Consider the following 20,496-nt stretch of genomic DNA (forward strand, 5'->3'; position numbering starts at 1 on the left):
TGAGGAGTGTAGGTTTCAGCTGAGTCAAAGTGTCAACAGGCCTGAACGCTGATGACGGGTGTACTAAGGAACACAGGGTTGAGCTGCACTAGTTTATACTGTGAGTATACTGTGTGTGTGTGTGTGTGTGTGTGTGTCCCCCCCGGATTCTCCTTGACAGCAAACTAAATGTTCACTCGCCCCAATATGAAGAGCCACTCTAAAGACTTTGGATTGGTCCCGTAATGCGGTTGTTGTTTTTTTTAACTCTCTAATGGTTTCCGCCCAGTTTCAGAAAAAAAACAAGGGAGATTGTCCTCAGTCTGTATGAACAAAGCATTTAGAGACTGACCTGTGAGTCTAGAATTACTGCAATTCCAGATCATTAGGAGCTCAAAGGACAAAAAGAGTTTAAAAATGCTACCTGTCTGAGGAAGTTATTTCTATTTCTTCCAAGAACTTGAGAAGAAAGTATCAGTTTATGACTATAGACAAACTACACAGATTTGGGATTTACATTCTGCTTTAATGTTAGTCTTTCACTTTTTATGAGAGAAAAGGCTTCAGGGATAAGGACTCTCTTCTCCTTGGATGAATAAGGGAAACTTTCCCAACAGTGTGAAAGTGTGTTGTATCTTCAAAAAGCATTTTTTCCAAAAACCAAACCAAAAATATTTGAGTCAAGTTCTCATCTTCACCACAACCCTTCATCAGAGTTCCTTCCTGGTAACATTGAGGACTAACTGGGACTGGGAAATTGTTGCATTTTCTTACTATTTTAACCGTTTTGCACTTGATCATGCTTAATAGCATTCCAGACACCACTAAGAGACATTGATACTATGTGGATGGTAAAATGTAATATGTAAGTAATATATCTCTTGGCTTAATATTTGCCCTGACACAGGTATGTTCTATTCAGATTGGTACACAGTAAATCTAAAAACATTCATTAAAATGTTCTGTGAGGCAAAGACACGTGATATATCAAACACATGGAGGAGGATGGAGGGGAAAAAAATACATGAAACACATGCAACACTCTGCTGCAGTGTTGTTAATGAACAGGGCAAAAGACAGATGGTTGGAAAGAGGATTTGCCAAAGAGAGTAACAGCAATATACCCATGTAAAGCATAATCTCCCCAGTCACGGTGACCAAATCTGTCACTGAAATGAAGTAATATCACAAAAAGGAAAAAAAAAAAGGTTTGAGAAAGCCTTGATCTAGTCAAAGATCCAGACCTATTATGTGCATGTTATCTGGTTGTGAAACCCATATTGTTTCTCTATGGATGAGTCACCTTCATTCACTGGTTCCAGAGTGATCCTTGACTGATAATACAGCACTATTTACCACCTACGCTTCACAACATGGTGAATGAAAAACAGGGAGAGAGAGAAAGAAGGAGAGAGAGAGAGAGAGAGCGAGAGAGAGAGAGAGAGGGAGAGAGAGAGAGAGAGAACACTTTTCACTCAAATGCTAATGTGAACAACTCCCTCTCCTCCATGTCGTTGTGCAAGTGGATCAAAGCATCTGCCGGACAGATGACGCCATTCACGCATTGAAGCTGGCACAAGGGTTACTCACAACCCACAGTGCAAAGGGACAGAGGGTGTGTGTGTGTATGTGTGTGTATGTGTGTGTATGTGTGTGTGAGTTAGAGATAAGGAGAAAGTGACAATGTTTGTGTGTCCAAGCCCAAAGCCAAAATCAGAGAGTCATGACACCACACTGATTCAGAAGCTGACTGGCAAAGATGGAGGAGTGTAGATGGAGTGATGGTGAGAGGGAGGGATGGATTGATGGATAGGTTTTGGTGAGTCATCGACAGAAATCAGAACTAAAGTTTCACTCCTTGGCAGGGGTCCATCTATACATTACTTGACTGGTGCATGTCACCAAAGTCCTCAGGTGGAGGATTCTGGTGGATGATATAAATCATGGATGATATACTGCACAACATAGCTAGGTTTAAGTATGTAGCAACTTATACAAATATTTTGTTCTCCTATTGTCCACTAATGTTCAGTTTTTCATCATTATCATGTAAATTTTGACAAACCAATCCCATGTGTCATTTAGACATCAATGAGCCACAATCGATGCACTGGCTGACATGTTTCATTACAATGAACCTAGACACTATGGTTTATTTTGAGTTAATTCTACATACACTGTCCTACTGCTGCTAATACTCACATGTAAGGATGTCATGATATCAGATTTTAGTGTCACGATTATTGTGAGATGAAAAATCATGATTATACGATTATCACGATTATTTACACAATGGAAGGAAACACTGCTCATTTTTAATTAAATGTTTTATTCACACACTTTCTTTTGGTCCTGCAAATAAAAGACTTCAAGCCTACTTTATAGTAAATAAATAAATACTTTAAAAAGAAATAAAATAATAGAAAATAAATAAATACGGTTGGGAATAGTAGGCACACTTTGAATTCACTGTAACTGTAGCTATATACAGTACCATTCAGTTGAATGAGAAAGTGTGTCCAAACTTTTGACTGGTACTGTATATATGTGTGTGTGTTGACTGTTTAATACGAAACACTGCTGCTACATAACATTTCTAATTGAAAAAAAATTGTGAAAACTGGAAGGACTAAAGGAAAAGAAGCCTGTTGTGTATGAGCTAGTCCAATATCATCATTTGGAATTCAAAGAGGTCCGTCTCCAAAGGGCTCCCTATCCACTCTGTGCCAAAGCCAGTCGGTAGATAAGAGGCACAAACACAGGCCGACCAAAATTTGCAATGGGCACTTGGAACCAGCAAAGTAGGTGTGTGTGTGTGAGTGCGTGCGTGCATGCGCGAGAGAGAGAGTTTAAAAAAGATGAAGCAGGAGAGACAGGGAGAAATAGTTAGGCAGGTAGAAAGTGACAAACACTGTTGAATGAAAATAAAGGTAGCACTTTAGTGATGCAGAAAATGAACAATGGGTCTTGGAAGACAACAGACAAGACTAATGAGAAAGAAAGCAAGATTGAGAGAGCAGCCAATACAGAGTGACTGCTTTGATAAAACTTGATAAAACACCACGCGTAAAACAAAAGTGCACAGCTTGGCTAAACTGCATTGACTTTCTGTCTTTTTAAAACACTTTAACTACCTGCAATGAACTAATGAGGAGAACATGGAAATCATGTGGAGAAGGTGCTGAACAAACACAGTACTGTCATTGCAGTTAATCAAGTGTTTAAGACAATGGAGTCATTAAAGACAGAGATTTTGATTTTGAGAGACCGTTGGTATGGTTGTCTGTCTGTGCTTAGAGAGGGAACGCTCATTAGCAGATCTTTCAGTCTAGTGAAGCTGAAGAGCAAGAACACCAGCGTCTAATTGGCTCTTTGTGTTTTCAGTTGGTGAAAGTACCACTGCTGGGTCAGTATACTGCCTTATCCTCTCTATGTGTACATACACTGTATGTTCATATGTGCTACTGCCATGCAGAAGCTTGTTGCAGATAGCAGTGCATGCATGCTGTGACTCTGCTTGACCCCCACCTCTTCTCTGACTAAAGACAGACCTCATTCCTGGCTGGAGGGAAGAGGAGACTGACGTCGATTGTCAATAGTTACAGCAGGGTCACATATACGCTCCAAACTGAGATGCTGCACCCTGAGGTACCATGAGGGTCAGACACTGACACTTACAACACACCGTCACCCTGGGCTCGGGGGAAAGAGAAACTAATGAGGTACAATGTTATCACACCTGATGTGTTGATGCAAACGGCTACAGCAGCAGCACAGATACAGCAACAGAGAAGTAATTCACATGCAACAGGCTGCAGATAGGTGGCTTACAATATGAAAAATCAATATGTTGATATATTGCAGTACTCTCTCTCACGATATATTATTTATACACCAGTATACACGAGGGAATTTCAGTGTCAAACACAGAGGGGACAACCAAACTTAATAACAATGCAGCCTGTTCTGTCTCATTAAAATAAAGCACACAGGAAACACATGAACTAACTAAAGTTAGAATTAGTCAGCCACACTGGAAACAACTTTACTTTAGGAAATTGCAATTTTATGATTGCAATAGTTGATACAAATTCAATTAATATCTGCAATATTTTCAAGAGCTTGCAATTTTGCTATATTTTGCATGAAATGACCAAATTAACAGACCACTTGTGATTTGGACCAATTGTCACGTTTTGTGTTGTGGTAACTTATGTAATTGTAGTGGACAGTGTGCATTCAGTAAGGATTCAGACAGGCATTCAGATGGAAAATGGACTTGTCTAACTTGCCAACAAAAAATATTGCCATAGGCTGTGCAAAACAATTCTCAAATGTTTTAGGCTACAGTGGAGGGAAAATGTTTTGTACTCTTTGTAACACTGTGGTAGACCACAGGCAGAAAACTTCACTGGACAGCCACTTTTCTACCATGAATCTGATGTTCAGAAAAATTTGCACTGAAATATAGAAGTTGTTTCTGTGATATGCAGTATGCTTTTTATCGAAGGAAGTGATTACATATGACTCTTGGTAGTAATTTAAAAAAAGAAATGAAATTTATTAGTTTTAGATTTGTAGTAAAATGTGCTCATACTGAGGGGGTCACAGGTGGTTTGAGGGCAAACCATTCGCCCTCCACCACAGAGCACTCACTCCATCAAATACAGCTGAGCTCACAGAGTGGGAAGCCAGTGTGGGATCATGTGCTTAAAACATGTTACGCTCATGCAACCTGCACTACTTGAAAATGCTGTGGATAGCTGCTGTAGTATAGATCTTTATAGTAGTTTTAATCCTTTTATCTTTTTTTTTCTTCTACGTGCTGTAGTGTAAGTATTGTTATTGTGTGTCTTTATGTGCAAACAGATGCACTCAGGTATCTGGATATTTAGAGAAAAAAGCATAAAGCATTTAAAACTTACATCTGTGTCAGGACCCTTGTCAGCCCCAGGACAGGAGAAGGTGACAAATTCATGGCACCGTTTGTGAACCACAAAACAGCACACTGAAAGAAGAAAGAGAGAGAAGAGAGTTTACAGCAACAATTTATGACACATTGAAGGCAATCTGTCTTGTGCTTACATGCACATGAAGTGCATTCAACCACGAAATTTGCCTCTTTATGGGAAAACTATAAACACATAGTGACAAACATAGAGCGACAGAAAGACAGAGACAGTAAGTGAGAAAATATGCATGTACATTATCATCAATCAACCTCAAAGTGAGTTTGAAAGTCTTGTACAGACACACAAACAAATACAGACAGACACACTTGCACACATATAGGTACCCACACTCACACCCACACAAACAATGCCACTATGATCTTGTGTTTTCTGCAGCCATCAGCTATTTACAATCTGTCGAGTTGACACCGATTGAATCATTGTCTCCCACTGAACTGGGGTCTGCCTCTACCAAAGTGTCACTCAGCGTGAAATGGGTGACATGACACCTGACATTGCTCTCACGTCAGTGACAATGGTATTTACATTTGGGTGCTGCCGCAGATCTGGAGGGAGAAGCAAAAAGCGTGGACGGACATCTGTGACAGCAAGAACACAAGCTGACTCCCTCTCTGACTCTCCACACACACCAAACTGTATTTTCCCCTGCCATTATTTGAAATTCCTCATTCTTTTTTCTTTTGCACTCTTGCACAATCTGTCTGCTTTGCTCATTGTCGAGCTGCCGGCTCATTCGTGTGCTCTCCCACCATCCTATTTGTGTGGTTTTGTCTTTCACTCTGCCAGCTAAGTCACAGTTGCCAGACAATCTGACAGGCATTGGTTAAACAAGTGGAATGAGTTTACTGAGAAGTCCAATTAAACAGCAGGGGTTTCTATGAAAAGGACTGTACTGTATCATGATGCTCAGTTAATTAGATAGATAGATAGATAGATAGATAGATAGATAGATAGATAGATAGATAGATAGATAGATAGATAGATAGATAGATAGATAGATAGATAGATAGATATGTCATCATCATTAATATAGGGCATTTGTATCATCATCAGTATTTTCAACATAATGATTGTTTCTATCATCATAATCCTAATCCAACCCTAATACTCAATACAGCATTTCTATGTGTATGTGTGTCAGACAGAGTTGGATATTCCCTTGGCAGCAGTGTAGTGCTGAGCCAGTGGCAGTGTACAGTACAAATTCATCTCTTTCAGTAATAAAGAGGAAACGAGGCAGAGCAGGAGAAAGGGGGGGGGATAAAAAAGCTCAGCAAAATAGTATCCCACAGCGAATTATCCGTGCTCTGAAGTTGTCATCTGCACCATTTGTCATTTTCATAATGTACTGTGCTAAAAAAAAAAACAAAACCCAGTGATATTCCAAACCTTTCATGTCAAAAAGCTTACACAGAACAAGGAGACAATTTCCACTTAGGATGTAGTATCACTCAGCAAATTATCCAGATTCACAAAACTCTTACACTTTTATGTGTCCTCATTCTTTAAATGAGCAGAAGTACGAATAAATTCAGGTGATGTTAGCAGGGTTTGCATTTTTAGCAGATTTTGCCGGTTGGAATGACAAACATCACCGGCGGCAGATTATAGCATCTGCTCCCTCTGTTCCCCGTCAAAGATCATTGGTTAGAGAGTGAGGCATCCCTCTGAACACTACTCCGCTACTGTGAGTAAATTGTGTTTTTATAGATTAACAAGACAGTGAGTGGCGACTGTGCTTTAGTAAAACATTCAGCTGATTGTGTCACATCAGGTTCAGGAGTCAGAGACTGTAATGCATATCATATCAATATTTTAAGCTCATTAATTTAGTAAGATCACCGTTGAGCCCAATTAAAATAGTTCTGAGTCAGGTATTTGGATCGAGCTTGCAAAAGATAAGATGCAAAAGTTATTTCAATGTGTCGGATATCAACATTTCCTATCTTCTGCTGGAGTTACATGTCATCAACATTAATTATGCTGAAACTCTACACTGTTTCAGCCTTGTCAGCTAAAAAAAAACACATTAAAGATTTAAATTCAATCTCTGAATTGTTGCTGTTGATATTAGTCAGAAGTGAAACCTTATTAGACTCAAAAGGATTCAGAATTGGTTCATGAATTCAATGCTGCACCAAAAAGACCACACAACCTTGTTAAATCTGAAAAGGGGGAGAAAGAAGACGAGAAAATCAGGGTTGAAATTAAGACTGTCACACTATCAGATTTTCACAACCCGATCATTGTGGCCAAAAGAATCCCTGGATAATTCAAAAGATATTGTGATATGTGTATTATGAACATGTTATCAATATTTCATTGTTTTATATGACGGTCACATCAGTACTGGTATATTGTGACACCTATAGTTGAAATCAGACTGTACTTTTTGGAATTAGTCTACAAATCGAATTTTGTATCAACGACTAGTGAGAATATTAACTATTGTCTCACAGCATTCATTCCCACTCTATATCCACCTCCAACTCACCCTGAAGTCAAACTTGTAATTCTTCCATCCCACGTAGTGCCCACTCTACTGTCAATGGAATTAAGAAAACATTTGTTTACATGCTCCTTTGTGCTGCACTTCTGTAAGTTTTTCCTCAGCAGGATTAATTCTGAGTGCAACCAACAGGTTACTCTATTCTTCCCCACTGCCTACTTACAATATGTGAATCACGGTAGCAATGACGTCTGCAGTTCTTTCTCTCCCTCCATCAGCGCTCCTCACACCCGCAGCCACACACCCACTCATCCATATCCGCCTGAGTTCAGTGCTGATCTCAGACCAGTATGAGTGTCCTCTGGTGCTACAGTGTTGAGATACTGGCTTGACACTGGCCTCAGTTCAAGAGGTGAAATGCGTGTGTGCTGATGTTGTCAGGAGGGCTTACTGTACCCTGACTTACACAAGACAGAGGCAGTGTTTCTCTGTGACTATAATCCTTGCTGTCGACGTTTGTGCGATAGCACACTGATATACACATAAATCTAAAAGCTGTTTTCAGAGAGTAAGAGCCAATATGCTACACTGGCTGAAACACAATGGTACTCTGGGAGCTTACGGGAGGTTATATGAACCCAACAAATCAGGTGCTGTGAAGACACCTCGCAAACCTTACAAGTTCCTTCACACTCTCCTATAAACAGGGAGAAACAAATACAAAGACACTTGGAGGAATACTTAGATAGGAGGGGGATTTTTTTTGTGAATTTTATGCCACCATAATAAATCCTAAGTACAACTCAAGTGCAGAGATCTGATTGGGTAACTCAGTCATAAGAAGTGTAGCTTTATTTTCAGGAGAGCTTTGTTAAGCAGCAGGACCAGAGGTGACACATTGACATACTGTATCGTCAGGGATATTATGATTAATTACTATGGGCTTTGTTTCAACAGCTTAATTGCATAAGCACATAGATAAAGGGCTTTGGCATTACAAAGCAGCTTACACCACACAAATGCTTTCTTGTGAGTGTATGAGAGTATGTGCAGACAGAAGGAAGCACATTGCACCTGATGCTTGTGTGCATCATTTGAAGTGTGCACATGCATACATGAATACATGTGAGTGCCTGCTACTTTAGGTGCAGCTTAACTGTACTGTGTGGTGGCATTTTTACACCTCTACATCCCTATCTCCCCACTGCTGACACTTTAACTCTGGCTAATCTGGTCAAATTGGTAATCTACCGAGCCACAGTTAATAGAATTATGGCGGGCTTTTGCCCAGAAGAAAGGCTTGCGGTGGAGGTAAGGGAGAGGGCAGGACACCTGCAGTGCTGGACCAACTCAATACCCTGCAGACACATTCAATTGATCCGGGCCCCCAGAGTGCATCAGAACACAAAGAGGACTGCAGCTTTGATCTGAGATTTACAGGAGGAAAGAGGGAAGTGTGTGAGAGGATGGTTGAACAGGCGAAGAGGGAGGGAACAAAATCCAAAGGGATTTAAGGCTCCTACGACTATAGGGATTGATGTTTTTTGGGAGCCAAATGCTGGATCGCTACAGATTTTTTTTAATCTGCTTGAAGTCAAGTGATCGGGAAATGCTGAAAGTCTGTCAGCTTTGTTTGAAGGGAAATGTCAGATGACACAAATTGTGTGGAAATTATGTATACAAGTTATCAATTACTTTTGTGCTTACAGTAAACTTCATATAAACACAGACAGAGACAAGTTTCTTCCCAACCAGGCTGCTGATTGTGCAAAGAGGAGATAGGAAAAGAGAGGAGAAGAAAAGGGAGAACTGGAATGGAATGGAATGGAATTGAATGGAGAGGAGAGGAGAGGAGAGGAGAGGAGAGGAGAGGAGAGGAGAGGAGAGGAGAGGAGTGTCCATTCTTGGTTATTTTTAGGCTTGATTCTGGCCAGGGCTGGAACAGTGTGTACTGAACCCCACTGTGTTGGAGAAGTGAGAGAAGACATTTCCTCTACACCTGGCCAATGGACACTATAAATACACAGGCGGCAGTGCGCTGATACACACGTCCATGTGCAAACACAGCCTGCTTGTGTGAGAACAGTGAATGATGAATGAAACGCTATATCTGTCACAAGCGTGTGTGAGTGCTGAATGAGAGCGGTGGAAAAAGCAACCATAGAGGGAATCATACAAGACAATGGGCCAGTGCACTGCAGGCTGCATACAATACAGAGAGACCTGCCTGTGTCAAGTTCTCGTCAAATTTTGATGGAGTTCAAAGGTCAAACTCAAAGAGAAACTACATCTATCTGTTGTTCACTGTCCTGATCATGTCCACTAGTTTCCACTCTCACACTGGAACATTCACAATTATAGGTTGCATAATTTCATCTATGCTAAAAGCTAATTTCTTCATAAACCAGCAAAAAAGTCATTCTATAGAGACTGTGGATGGTATGAAACCCCTTTTGGTGAAATACATGCTTAACAACAAAACAGGAGCAAATCTAGCCTCTTTAAGCACTGTTAACGATTAAGGCTGCAACTAATGATTATTTCTATTATCAATTAATCTTCTGATTAAAAAATGTGAAGACATATACTGTAGTTTACTAATTTAAAGGACTGTAGAAACCAGAAGAAAATGCCATTTTTGTAGCACGAACCAGAGAATTTAAGCATTTTTCTTAAAAATTTGACTTGATCGTCAACTTTCTGTCAGTCATCTAATTGATTAATCAACCTATCATTGCAGCTCTATTAATGTTTATACCATGTTGGAGAAATGAACCACAAAAATGATTTATACTTTTTTTTTATCTCTCATTGCGGTCTCTGACTTCAGCACTGTCTTTGCGACCATGACTTCTAACCACCAACTCTCTCTTGAGACTAGTGGCGCTAGAAGTGACTCAAGGACAGTTAAGATTGTAAGAAAGGCTCAGCCTGCCGTGATCCTTGTGGGATGATATTTAACATTTTATTTTCCTAGTACTCTTTTTACATTCCTTAAAATATAATATCTGAATCATTTAAATGTAATTTACAATTTACATATACACACAAAAAGAGCTTACACAGGTCAAAAATAATTCTGAGGTCATTTATACTATATTGTTTAATCTTTCAACTAGTTTTAAAGCTACATGCACTTTATGTGAACATCCTTGGATCTACATCCAGGTTTTCATGCACCCACACACTGTTTGATGTTTTTGTCACAACGCCTTTATGTTTTATCTGACATTTCCCAGTTTTACACTCGACTTCTGAAGAAACTGTATTTTTCTCAGTTGAAATAAAAAAAAACCTGAACTTGCTTTGTACTTTGTACAGCATCTGTCCTGTTTAACGTCTTATTAGAAAACTGAGTCATACTTTTAATGACTAGTATACTAAATGGTTAGTTTCTATTTGCCACATAGCACACAACTGTTAATGGCAAAGAATTTGAAGCCAGGCGGGTCACCTTCAAATTCCCTCAGCAGGAAAAATGTCCTGTCTACTACTAATGGCAGATTGTTTCCCTGCTACAAACACGGTAGACCAAATAGCTTCACAGTGTATCATATCATTCACAATATATTGTAAGTGTCTGTTCTTTTCTTACCACCCTTGGGAAATGAAGTATGTATGGTATTTACTGGCAAGCAGCTATTACCTGCAGAGGGAGGAAATGGACAGAGTTGCAGCTACAACAAAGACCTGGAAACTCAATTTCAGCACATACATCCAATCACGCATGCTACAGGCACATAACGGACAAAGACATGCAGAGGAGACACAAACACTCTATCCCTCACACACACAGAGTTAACACAGAGTTGAATGTGTGACCTTGAAAGCAAGCACAAAGACAACTGATGGATAAAAACCAAAGCAAAGCAAGCAAAAAAAAAAGAAAAGAGAAGAAGGGAGAGGAATGGGAGACGGAAATCAGACATGATGATGCGAGCAGAAAAGACTCAAACATAATAATCTTCTATAAAATGTCTCATTAAGAGCATACAAAATTAGTGAACCTTCCCTATATTGTGTTAGTGTCTAGCAATTATCTCAATCATCACAATATCCTGCTGCATGAATATGCATGTGTGTGTATGTATTTGATTGTTTATATATGTGCATGCATAAGGAATTATGTAATTTCTGCATGGGAGTAGGGAACTGCAGAGAACAGAGAAGAAAGCACCTCAGGGGAGATTCAGCACAGTAGGGATGTGTCTCAGTTTTTAACAAAGCAAAAATAAACAATTACGGCAAACTTACTGAATTGCTGTGTGTTTAACGCACAGTTACAGAGAATATGGGAGCCTTGTGGCATCTCATTGGTCGAGAAAAAGAGGGGCGGGCTACAAATTGAGTTGAAGGTGAATTTGACCCTGTCAGATTGTATCACAGCACCTCCAAGTCTCCTCCCACACAGCGCTGCAGGTTGACAGGTGATGGCAGTTATCTGTGTTTGATTATGCATGTCTGGACAGCTTGTTACAGCAAACAGACTATGGGGACAATGTCCCCAGGGTGCATACTATTTTTTCTTTTTTTTTTGGCACGTTGTGGTTTGTGACAAGGCGTGTAAAAACTGTAACACACATTGTGTAGACTATGCATGTCCTGAGTGGCTCGGGCTAGCAGCAATGAATCTCTGTTTGCAAATGGATCAATCGTTTTAATGATAACTCATGATTTTTCTAACTTTCAGCTTCAGGAGCGGATTGAGCCAGCTCTCTATATGTTCAAACTTAGCCTAGTAATAACTGACTGTATATAAAGATGGACTTAGTGAGGTATGCCATCTCCCAGTGGTTAGCATAAGAGCTGGTTTGAAGTCCAAAGTTGGTTAGTGCAATCTTTTCTGTTTGGAACCAGGATCTTCCGAGGAATATGGGGTGCTGCCTTCCACACTCTGGAAACACACACTACTACCTTCCTATCAACCTGTTAGTTACTTGAGCTAAATTGAGGAAATTCAGGAGCTGGCGAGAGCAGCAGGTGAGCAACCAGTCAATCACAGCTGTCAATCAACACCCACTTAGCTGACATCAAAGCTACTATAAGTCTTCAAATCAATAATTAATAATAATAATTTCAATATGACCACCAGTACATTTTTTAGAAGGCCTGGATTTACTATATAAGTGATTGATACCATATTGGTGAGACTTTGTGAAAACAATTATTATTTCTAGAGAGAGGTTGATGCTTTTTGAATTTGAGTATGTAGGAACCAGCATCTCATGGCTGTCAGTGGCATTACACTTTAAGGTACTTCTGTACTGCTTCAGCCTCAATCTGTGGAAATTGCTGTTTGGTTATAATGTTAGAAGTGTTTACAAAATTACCAAACTATCTTAGCAGATTCTGATATTTCCCTCACACTGTAAACTGCATGAATACTCAATTATAAAATACACATATGCCTTCAGGTATAAAATGAAACAGTCATACTTACATTTTATCTTTTGTCTCCTAAAACTCTTGTTTTTGGAAGTTATGTGACAACTTGTGATGCTACAGTACCTTCCTGCTTACATAGTAGTTTGCTTCTTATTGGGCATACAGATGTTTCCTCGTTGATCTACACATCACTGTGTTTTCTAGCTAAGATGATTCTAAGTTTTAATAGTATATATACAATATACAATATTTTGTATATTTGAAACTAGATAATAGTTACAAAGGACTTAGGAAGGTTTTTAGCAAACATACACCCCTGCAATGCCTAATTTGTAGAAAAAGATGGCAGAGCCACTCAAGCATACACACAAATACAACGATTATTAGGTATGATGCACACACACACATGAAAATTGTACTCACACAAATGCACACACACATTTTGCAGCATTAATGGGGTTTGTATTAAAAAATGGATACAGGAGGACTGGATCAATTATTTGAAACTACAGGTGGGAGTGGTTGGCTGCCAGACATCAGGGGATATAGTGATACTGCCTCATGAATTAAATATAACTCTTAACACAGGCATGTGCACACAAATGCACGTTTAAGGACACGAATATGTGAGTACACATTTATGCTTGTGGTTGCACACATTTCCTGTCATGCATTTGTAAAGATACAGACGAAAATGCAGACGAATAAATGCACAAAGCCATTATGTTTGCACACACAGACAAACAAACACATAAGTGCACACATTACAATGTACACATATAGTATACACTCACAGTCTGGTTCTCTTGTCTCCTCATCTCCTCATTTACTCAGAAGTACACTCATACACACTCATAAACACACACACACACACACACACACACACACACACACACACACACACACACACACACACACACACACACACACACACACACACACACACACACACACACACACACACACACACACATATCCAGACAGTGATGTATCACCTGCAGTGGTCTGGCTCAGAGCCCCCTGCCTCTGTGTATCAGGTGTCACAGTGGTAGTAATGTAATGAGTCTGACTAGCTGTGGTCCATACAAAAGCTCTCAGGCTGACACTGCTGTACACAAATGGAACCAAATTAGACGGTACGTTAGACGGGCTATCAGGTTCAGGAGTGAACAACCATGCATGCAAACACACGTGGAAAAAAGAAAGAAAAAAAGAGCACAATCCTGAATATGCATAAATGTTTGGACGCCTGAGGTAATGGCTTTCTGTACCGATTCTTGCTTCTATGTGCGCAGTCTACACAGAGGCAGAAGCCAGTCAGGCAAAATGGCAAAGGTCACAGCCAAGTCCGAGTCCAAAAGCCCGGGGACTGGCTGATACCACACATCAACATCAGACCATCTTCCACTCCTGCAGCACCGAATGTCCTCGACTAATTTGTTTGTGACCAGTGAAGTCAAGGCTAAATTTGTCTCTGGACATTTTGAAACATAAATAACACCCTTGTATCTTTCCTCATTTTCAGTCACTTTCCATGAATTCTCTCACAGGTGTAGTTTTTTTTCATCTTTTTCTCTTTCTCTCATCTCTGAACTGTCTTTCCAAGGTCGTCAAGCGTTTCTCAAACAAAAATAGAGACCGTAATGAAATGTTCCACAGAAAACATTGACCTTAAGTGAACTTGCTTTTTTGGTGAAGAAAACGTTATAACATAAACATGTGCTTTCATTAACACACAGCTCTGATAATTATGGGCCAATGGCCAACACTACATCAACGAGTAAACACATCTACAAATGTTAGATAATGCTGTTGATTATATAAGATGCAAACACTTGGCACATTCTTTACTACTGGTCACAGGTTACATGAAGCTACAGGCTTCATGTAGCTGAAGGGCTATATTGCCAGCTGCTGATATACAACTGATACAATATAGCAGCCAAGCAGATTGGCACACTTGCTACTCAAATGTTCCGACTTTGATGTTTGCTCTTGACCTTTCTCTTGCCACTCTTATTTCTTTCTTGTACTCGCATCAAATCAAAGCAGTGAGCTGCTTCTATCAATCTGTATTCTATTCTTGCATTTATTCTTATGCTGATTAGTTTGAATGTAAGAAATGTAACTTGAGCCATGATGCGAGTAATTCACACTGCTGCAACTGCTGCTTTCTCTGCAACAATCTGAAATCTTTTTGTTGTCATCTTTACACATTCAATCTTCATGACTAAATGAGCAATAGTCAAACTTACAGTCCAGACAACAAAGCTCTACGTATTATTTATGAAGAGTTTAACGTAATCTCTAAAGCTCAGCTGTTGCCCTTTATCAGGACTATATGGGTGTGGTTGATTAAATCAGTCTCCGGCAAACATACAACTGTCATCACATTTTGATTCAAATGTTATTAAATTCTCTTCCCACACAGATCGGTCTGTCCTCAACTCGTTTGCAGTGTTGCTCAACCACTGCCACTTCATCTTTGGTTGTTTTAAATGTTTCTTTCATGGCATCTGCTGCATTTTTGAGAGCTTTAATCCCAGTTGTATTTCAACTGATCTGTAGTAGACCAGTTGCCACAGAGTGAATATACCAGCCCTGCTGACATTATGGTCACTTGCTCCACCTAGCATCTCTTGCAATCAACTCGATAATTTCGCCAGCTACATTTTTTAAGTGTTGTTCAAAACGGAACAAAAGTCATTTGGGTTTTGGGGTTTTCTTTGTTTTCTGAAGTGTGGTCAAAGGGGCTCATGACTTCACTTATGGCTGTCCCTACTGCTAAATTCCAATTGGTGCTTGGGAGAATGTGATCACCTTTTAAAAACTGAGCCCTGCCCACTTCAAACCAATTATAAAATTACAGACAAAAACAGCAAAAACAGAGTCATGAAATAACCAAAATTGTTCAAACTTTGACAGGAAACTGTCTTCATTTGAGATCCAACCACTGATAGCTGAAAGTTTGAAGCACCTTTAAAATTTCTGTTGAGATGGGCTGAGCCAAACAAGAAGGGTAGCCTGTCACAAGAGCAAAAAAGCACTGGCAATATTTCAGAAGCTTTTAAAAAGTATGCAAGTGGGAAATGAGAATAATAATCAATAATTGTAATAATAATAAATAATTGTTTAATTGTGCATGTGTGTGAGCATAGAAACATTTCCAATTACAAACTCCTTTCAGCTGGAACTAAATTAAATGTTTAGCTCGAGTCAAAGGAACAAACACAATGCTTAAATTAAGATGAATCATCCTGGCCTTTTTGCAGGCATGAAAAAACAGGTAGTAAATCGTGAATAATAACAATTTATTTGATGGTAAATCAGCCGATATATACACAGCTCAGAGTAAAGGATAAAAGAGGCATTTGAAATGAGGCAGATTTTCTATCAGTTGTCTAAGGTTGGTATAATATGTGTGAAATTGGACAAGACAGCAGTTTAATAATTACCGTGAGGAGAAAAACAGGCAAAGAGGAAAGAAAGGGACAAATGAAAGAAAAAAATGCATAAAAAAGGAAATTGAGAAAGGTGGCAAGAGGAAAAAGAAAACAGAGATTGATTAATTGAGATGGAATATGTGTTATCTGACTGTGAGTCAGCTCACAAGCACATAAGAGTACATGCAGTAAAGAGTTACACGCTTCCATCTTCTTTCCCAGACTTGATGAGCTGATCCAGGGTCAGCAGGGGACTTTTTACTGCACATCAGCCAAGTAGACAAAAGCAGACTAGACAACTCTCACCAAGAGGCCTGTCCTCTGCCACCATACACACACTCTCTCTCTCACTCTCTCTCTCTCACACACACCAAGCATGTGTAGATGATGGGAGAAACTCAGAGATGGATGCCTACACATGCAGACACAGACTCCTCAAAGATGCAGATACTTGAAAACACACACTCACTCACACTCACTGGCACCGGAATCTCTCATTCTCTATCCCTCTCTTAAGCCTTCCAGAAGTGTATTTTTGTAGCACGAATACTGCAGAGCCCCAGAGAAACATAGTCATGCTGTATTGAGGTCAAGAGGCTTGAGCCAGAAAATCTGGCCATTGTGAGTGGTAAAGCATTCAGTACACTGTAGTGTTGCTTTAGCCTCTTTATTGCTGATTAATGGCACTCGTCTGAGGAAAGGGAGCATGACTCTTCTCATCACTAGGCATTTCTGTGCTTGGCTAATTGGCCTAGTAAATCCACACACGCCTGCATCCAAGCCCATGTAGAGCGATTAGTCAGCCTGTCGAGAGCGTGGCTCGTACCATTTGGAGCTGAATAAGAAAGAGAAAGAAAAGCAAAAGGCAACAGCTGTGGTGAAATGGCATTCTGTGTTTTCTGCAAGATGGTTTCAATTAGCACCTGCTACCTCCCACGCCACCCCATGTGGTCTTATTCTTTTTTTTTTCTCTCAATACTTTTTGTCTTTGACTTAAGTCTGTTCATTTTCAACAACAATGATCTGACTTTTCCAGCTCTAATGCTCAGAGGGATTTAAGGGATGGCAGGGTCGCCAGGTAGTCGGGCAGGGGGCTCGGTTATACTGTTCAAACCCCTTTGGTTGGGTGTTATGTACCATAAACAATTACACACACTGGTTTTGACAATCACAGCAACTTTTCAGTCTGCATGTGTGATTGGTGTGTTTCTTAAGTTCAAAAATCAGGAGATCAGAAGGAGAAATTTATACCTGCTCCATATATCTGGTCAGCACTTGTGCTCTCGCGTGTACTAAATAACTCATGACCTTTTACTGAGCAGACGGGACTATATGTCAGTGAAAATGAAAATGCACACGGTTGCCATTTAAACTCGATTTAAACCTATAGTCCCCCTCTCCTCTGAAAAAAATGACAGAGGCTTACCATGAGCTTTACCCTTTTATCTTGTCACACAGGTTGAATGAATGATTTGATGATATATGGATGTCCACATTTACTATAAGCTCATAAATGTTGCCTTTTGTCTCCACTCTTTAAAGAGACATTCCACTGTTTTAACCTTATAAAGATTGTCAGTAAAGACTGCTGCCACAAAGCAAGGCTAACAAAGTAATCTTTGCGCTGACGTCAGTTCAAGAAATTCTAAAATGTATATTTACTCTACATCTTTGGTCATAATCATGTTGGGAGTGGATCTCTAAATGTAACAATGAATACTGAATTACAGTAGCGGTTGAAACAAACAAGCTTATCAGAAGAGACAGAGTGTATATGAGTGTAGCTTTCAAGTCATAATAAATGCAGATTATTCTTTTAATCCCAGTGAAAAAGATCTACACTCATCTATCAGCAGACATTTCAGTTCAAGGTTGTAGGCTATACAGCCCTCATCCAAGAATACATGGCACTTGAAGCTTGGAACAATGAATGTATAGTTAATGGAAAATGTTTTCCACTCTAGGTTCAACTATTACTTTGGTCTCTTGGCAAAAACTCCCCACCAGGTAATCACACAAATCAGTCGTACATAAACAAAAGCTTGAAGTGGGACCCAAAAAAAAGAAACAACAAAAGCTTTTAGAGCTTGTAGGACTAGTGGTTTTGAGCCTTGCACCCTTCTCTTTATTTGAACTGCTCTCCACATTTGGGTGATTATGCAGGCCCGTTGAATACATATGTGGTTAGCCTCACTTTGAGATACAATTACGCCCACCTCTCTTACTCTTCTCTCTGCCACTGTGTGTCTTATCAGCCCTCTCTGGCTTCACGTGAAGAGCTGCTCTTACGGATCGGACCTAATTTTTCACTCAATAGCTTCCACCGCAACACTGCTCTACTGGGATTTGCTGTGTCCGTGCAGCTGGCTGGGATCAGAGAGCTGTTGACACAGTCTGAACTGACTTGTCAAGGCTACCGTGTGTGTCTGACATTCAGTTTGACTCCGAGTCTGCAAAGGCATAGCAGTCATAATGTGCTATTGTAATATCTGCTGGATGGAAACAGACTGCGGGGTGGGTTATTAAAGACACACTAGCCGTTCAGTATATAAATTGACTGTGTGCATATGTGTATGTAAGAAGGTGTTTGCAATACTGTTGCCATGTGGGGTGTGGTTGATGTATAGCTTACTATTCCTGATCTGCAAGGTGTCATGTTGGTCTTCCTGCAGCCGCAACAGCTACTGCAGAATGTGATAAAAATACATCAGGAAGACCACATGTTCATTCAAAACAAATACACGTTAAAATGCACAGAATGAACTCAAAACTGTAAAACCGAGATGAAACAATAAGTTAACTTATTGATTAGTTGATTGACAGAACATAAACCCTCATCCTACCAACATGTTGAATTAACATACAAGGACTACTGACTGGAAAACTACTACAAGAAAACTACTGTAAAAAAAACAAGCATCAAAATGTTAAACTATTTCTTCTCAAAATATTATTAGTTATGTATGTAATTAATATCATCAAAAAACAAACAAAAAACACGTATTATTATAATTATTTTAGGAAAGTTGCTGCTAATTAACGAAAATATATACTTTTCTTTAATACAAGCATTGCAGCTTTTATCCTAAGTACAGTCTTTTCACAAATCTTTCAAAATGACTGACAGGGTGCCCCTACCCCCACTGACAGTGTGTGATTCAAACATGAACTCAATGAATAGTTCCATCTGTTAAAACTGCCTATTGGGTGGGAATTTAGGTGCGTTTGACTGGCACTTTTAAAAAGCACTAATTAAAACAGAAGAAGAAAACAATGATATGAAGTCAACAAGAAACAAATTGATTGACATGTCAAATCAAGTCATGAAAAATTGGAATGACAGAATAAAGCACCTGTGTGGGCGTTTGAGTATGAGGGATGAAGGTTAATCGAGAACAGTTGTGAAAATCAGTCTGAACGTATTTAAGTTCTGGTTTGTTTGGTCAGACAAAACAAGAAATTGAAATATTCGCTTAGGCTTCAAGAAACTGTGATATTGTGTTTTCATTTTTTTTAGGCCAAAAAAAAAATCAATAATTTAATAAAATAACTGTATTAAGTAAAGAAAGATCATTTTCATCACAGCCCCACATATGACTCTAGGATTTGTTTCTGTAATTTCACTACATGAATAGGTTTGTCATTTATATTTGAGAACATAGTGGCATTTTTTTTTTAAATCCTATAATTCACTCATGTACCTGATACCTTTTTGTTTTCTTGGTTTTTTCAGTTAGATGGGTATCTTGTAATCCATCTCTTGGCTCAATTTTTTGGAAATGTCATCATACATTTCCTTGTACTGACTCGTACAATAAAAGTTAATGTAGAGCATAATTTGCATGACAGGCACATTGCATTATGACATGTTTCAGTCCACAACTATGTGTTGTTAGAATGTATAGTGTGTATTTTAGCACCAAGAGTCTGTCTCATACTTAATTAATACCTTGCACACAGACTTGTTTATTCAAAATCGATAAATATAAAGGCAAAATAAAAGGCAAAAGTGGGCTCAGTCGACTTCCGGTTACGAGATGAGCGGGTAAGGCGGAAGATTTTGGAGCTCCCTGCCGATTGTCAACTAATCCGATAATTAGAGGTGCTTTGGGGATTTTTGCAGTTTCCCCGTTCTTTATTACAACTTCCAAACAACCGTGGTGTTACTTTTTTGCTTTTTGACTCTTGCACCATGCCAAACAACCCTCGTGCTAAAGGCGCTAACGCTAGCACCGATCAAGCTAACTCCACTGCAACCGACAATGCG

At 39.4% G+C, this 20,496-nt stretch overlaps 1 protein-coding gene across 2 annotated transcripts in view; it reads right to left on the bottom strand.

The window, feature by feature from the left end:
- Nucleotides 1-20,496, bottom strand: part of prkcab (protein kinase C, alpha, b) — a 103,963-nt gene that overhangs the window by 62,406 nt on the left and 21,061 nt on the right. For both annotated transcript variants that reach the window (XM_062438530.1, XM_062438529.1), the window contains exon 3: nt 4,905-4,987. In XM_062438530.1, the coding sequence (XP_062294514.1) occupies nt 4,905-4,987 (83 nt within the window). The remainder of the gene's footprint in view (nt 1-4,904; nt 4,988-20,496) is intronic.

The sequence above is a fragment of the Scomber scombrus genome, chromosome 18 (genome assembly GCF_963691925.1).
Source record: "Scomber scombrus chromosome 18, fScoSco1.1, whole genome shotgun sequence".
NCBI classification, from domain to species: domain Eukaryota; kingdom Metazoa; phylum Chordata; class Actinopteri; order Scombriformes; family Scombridae; genus Scomber; species Scomber scombrus.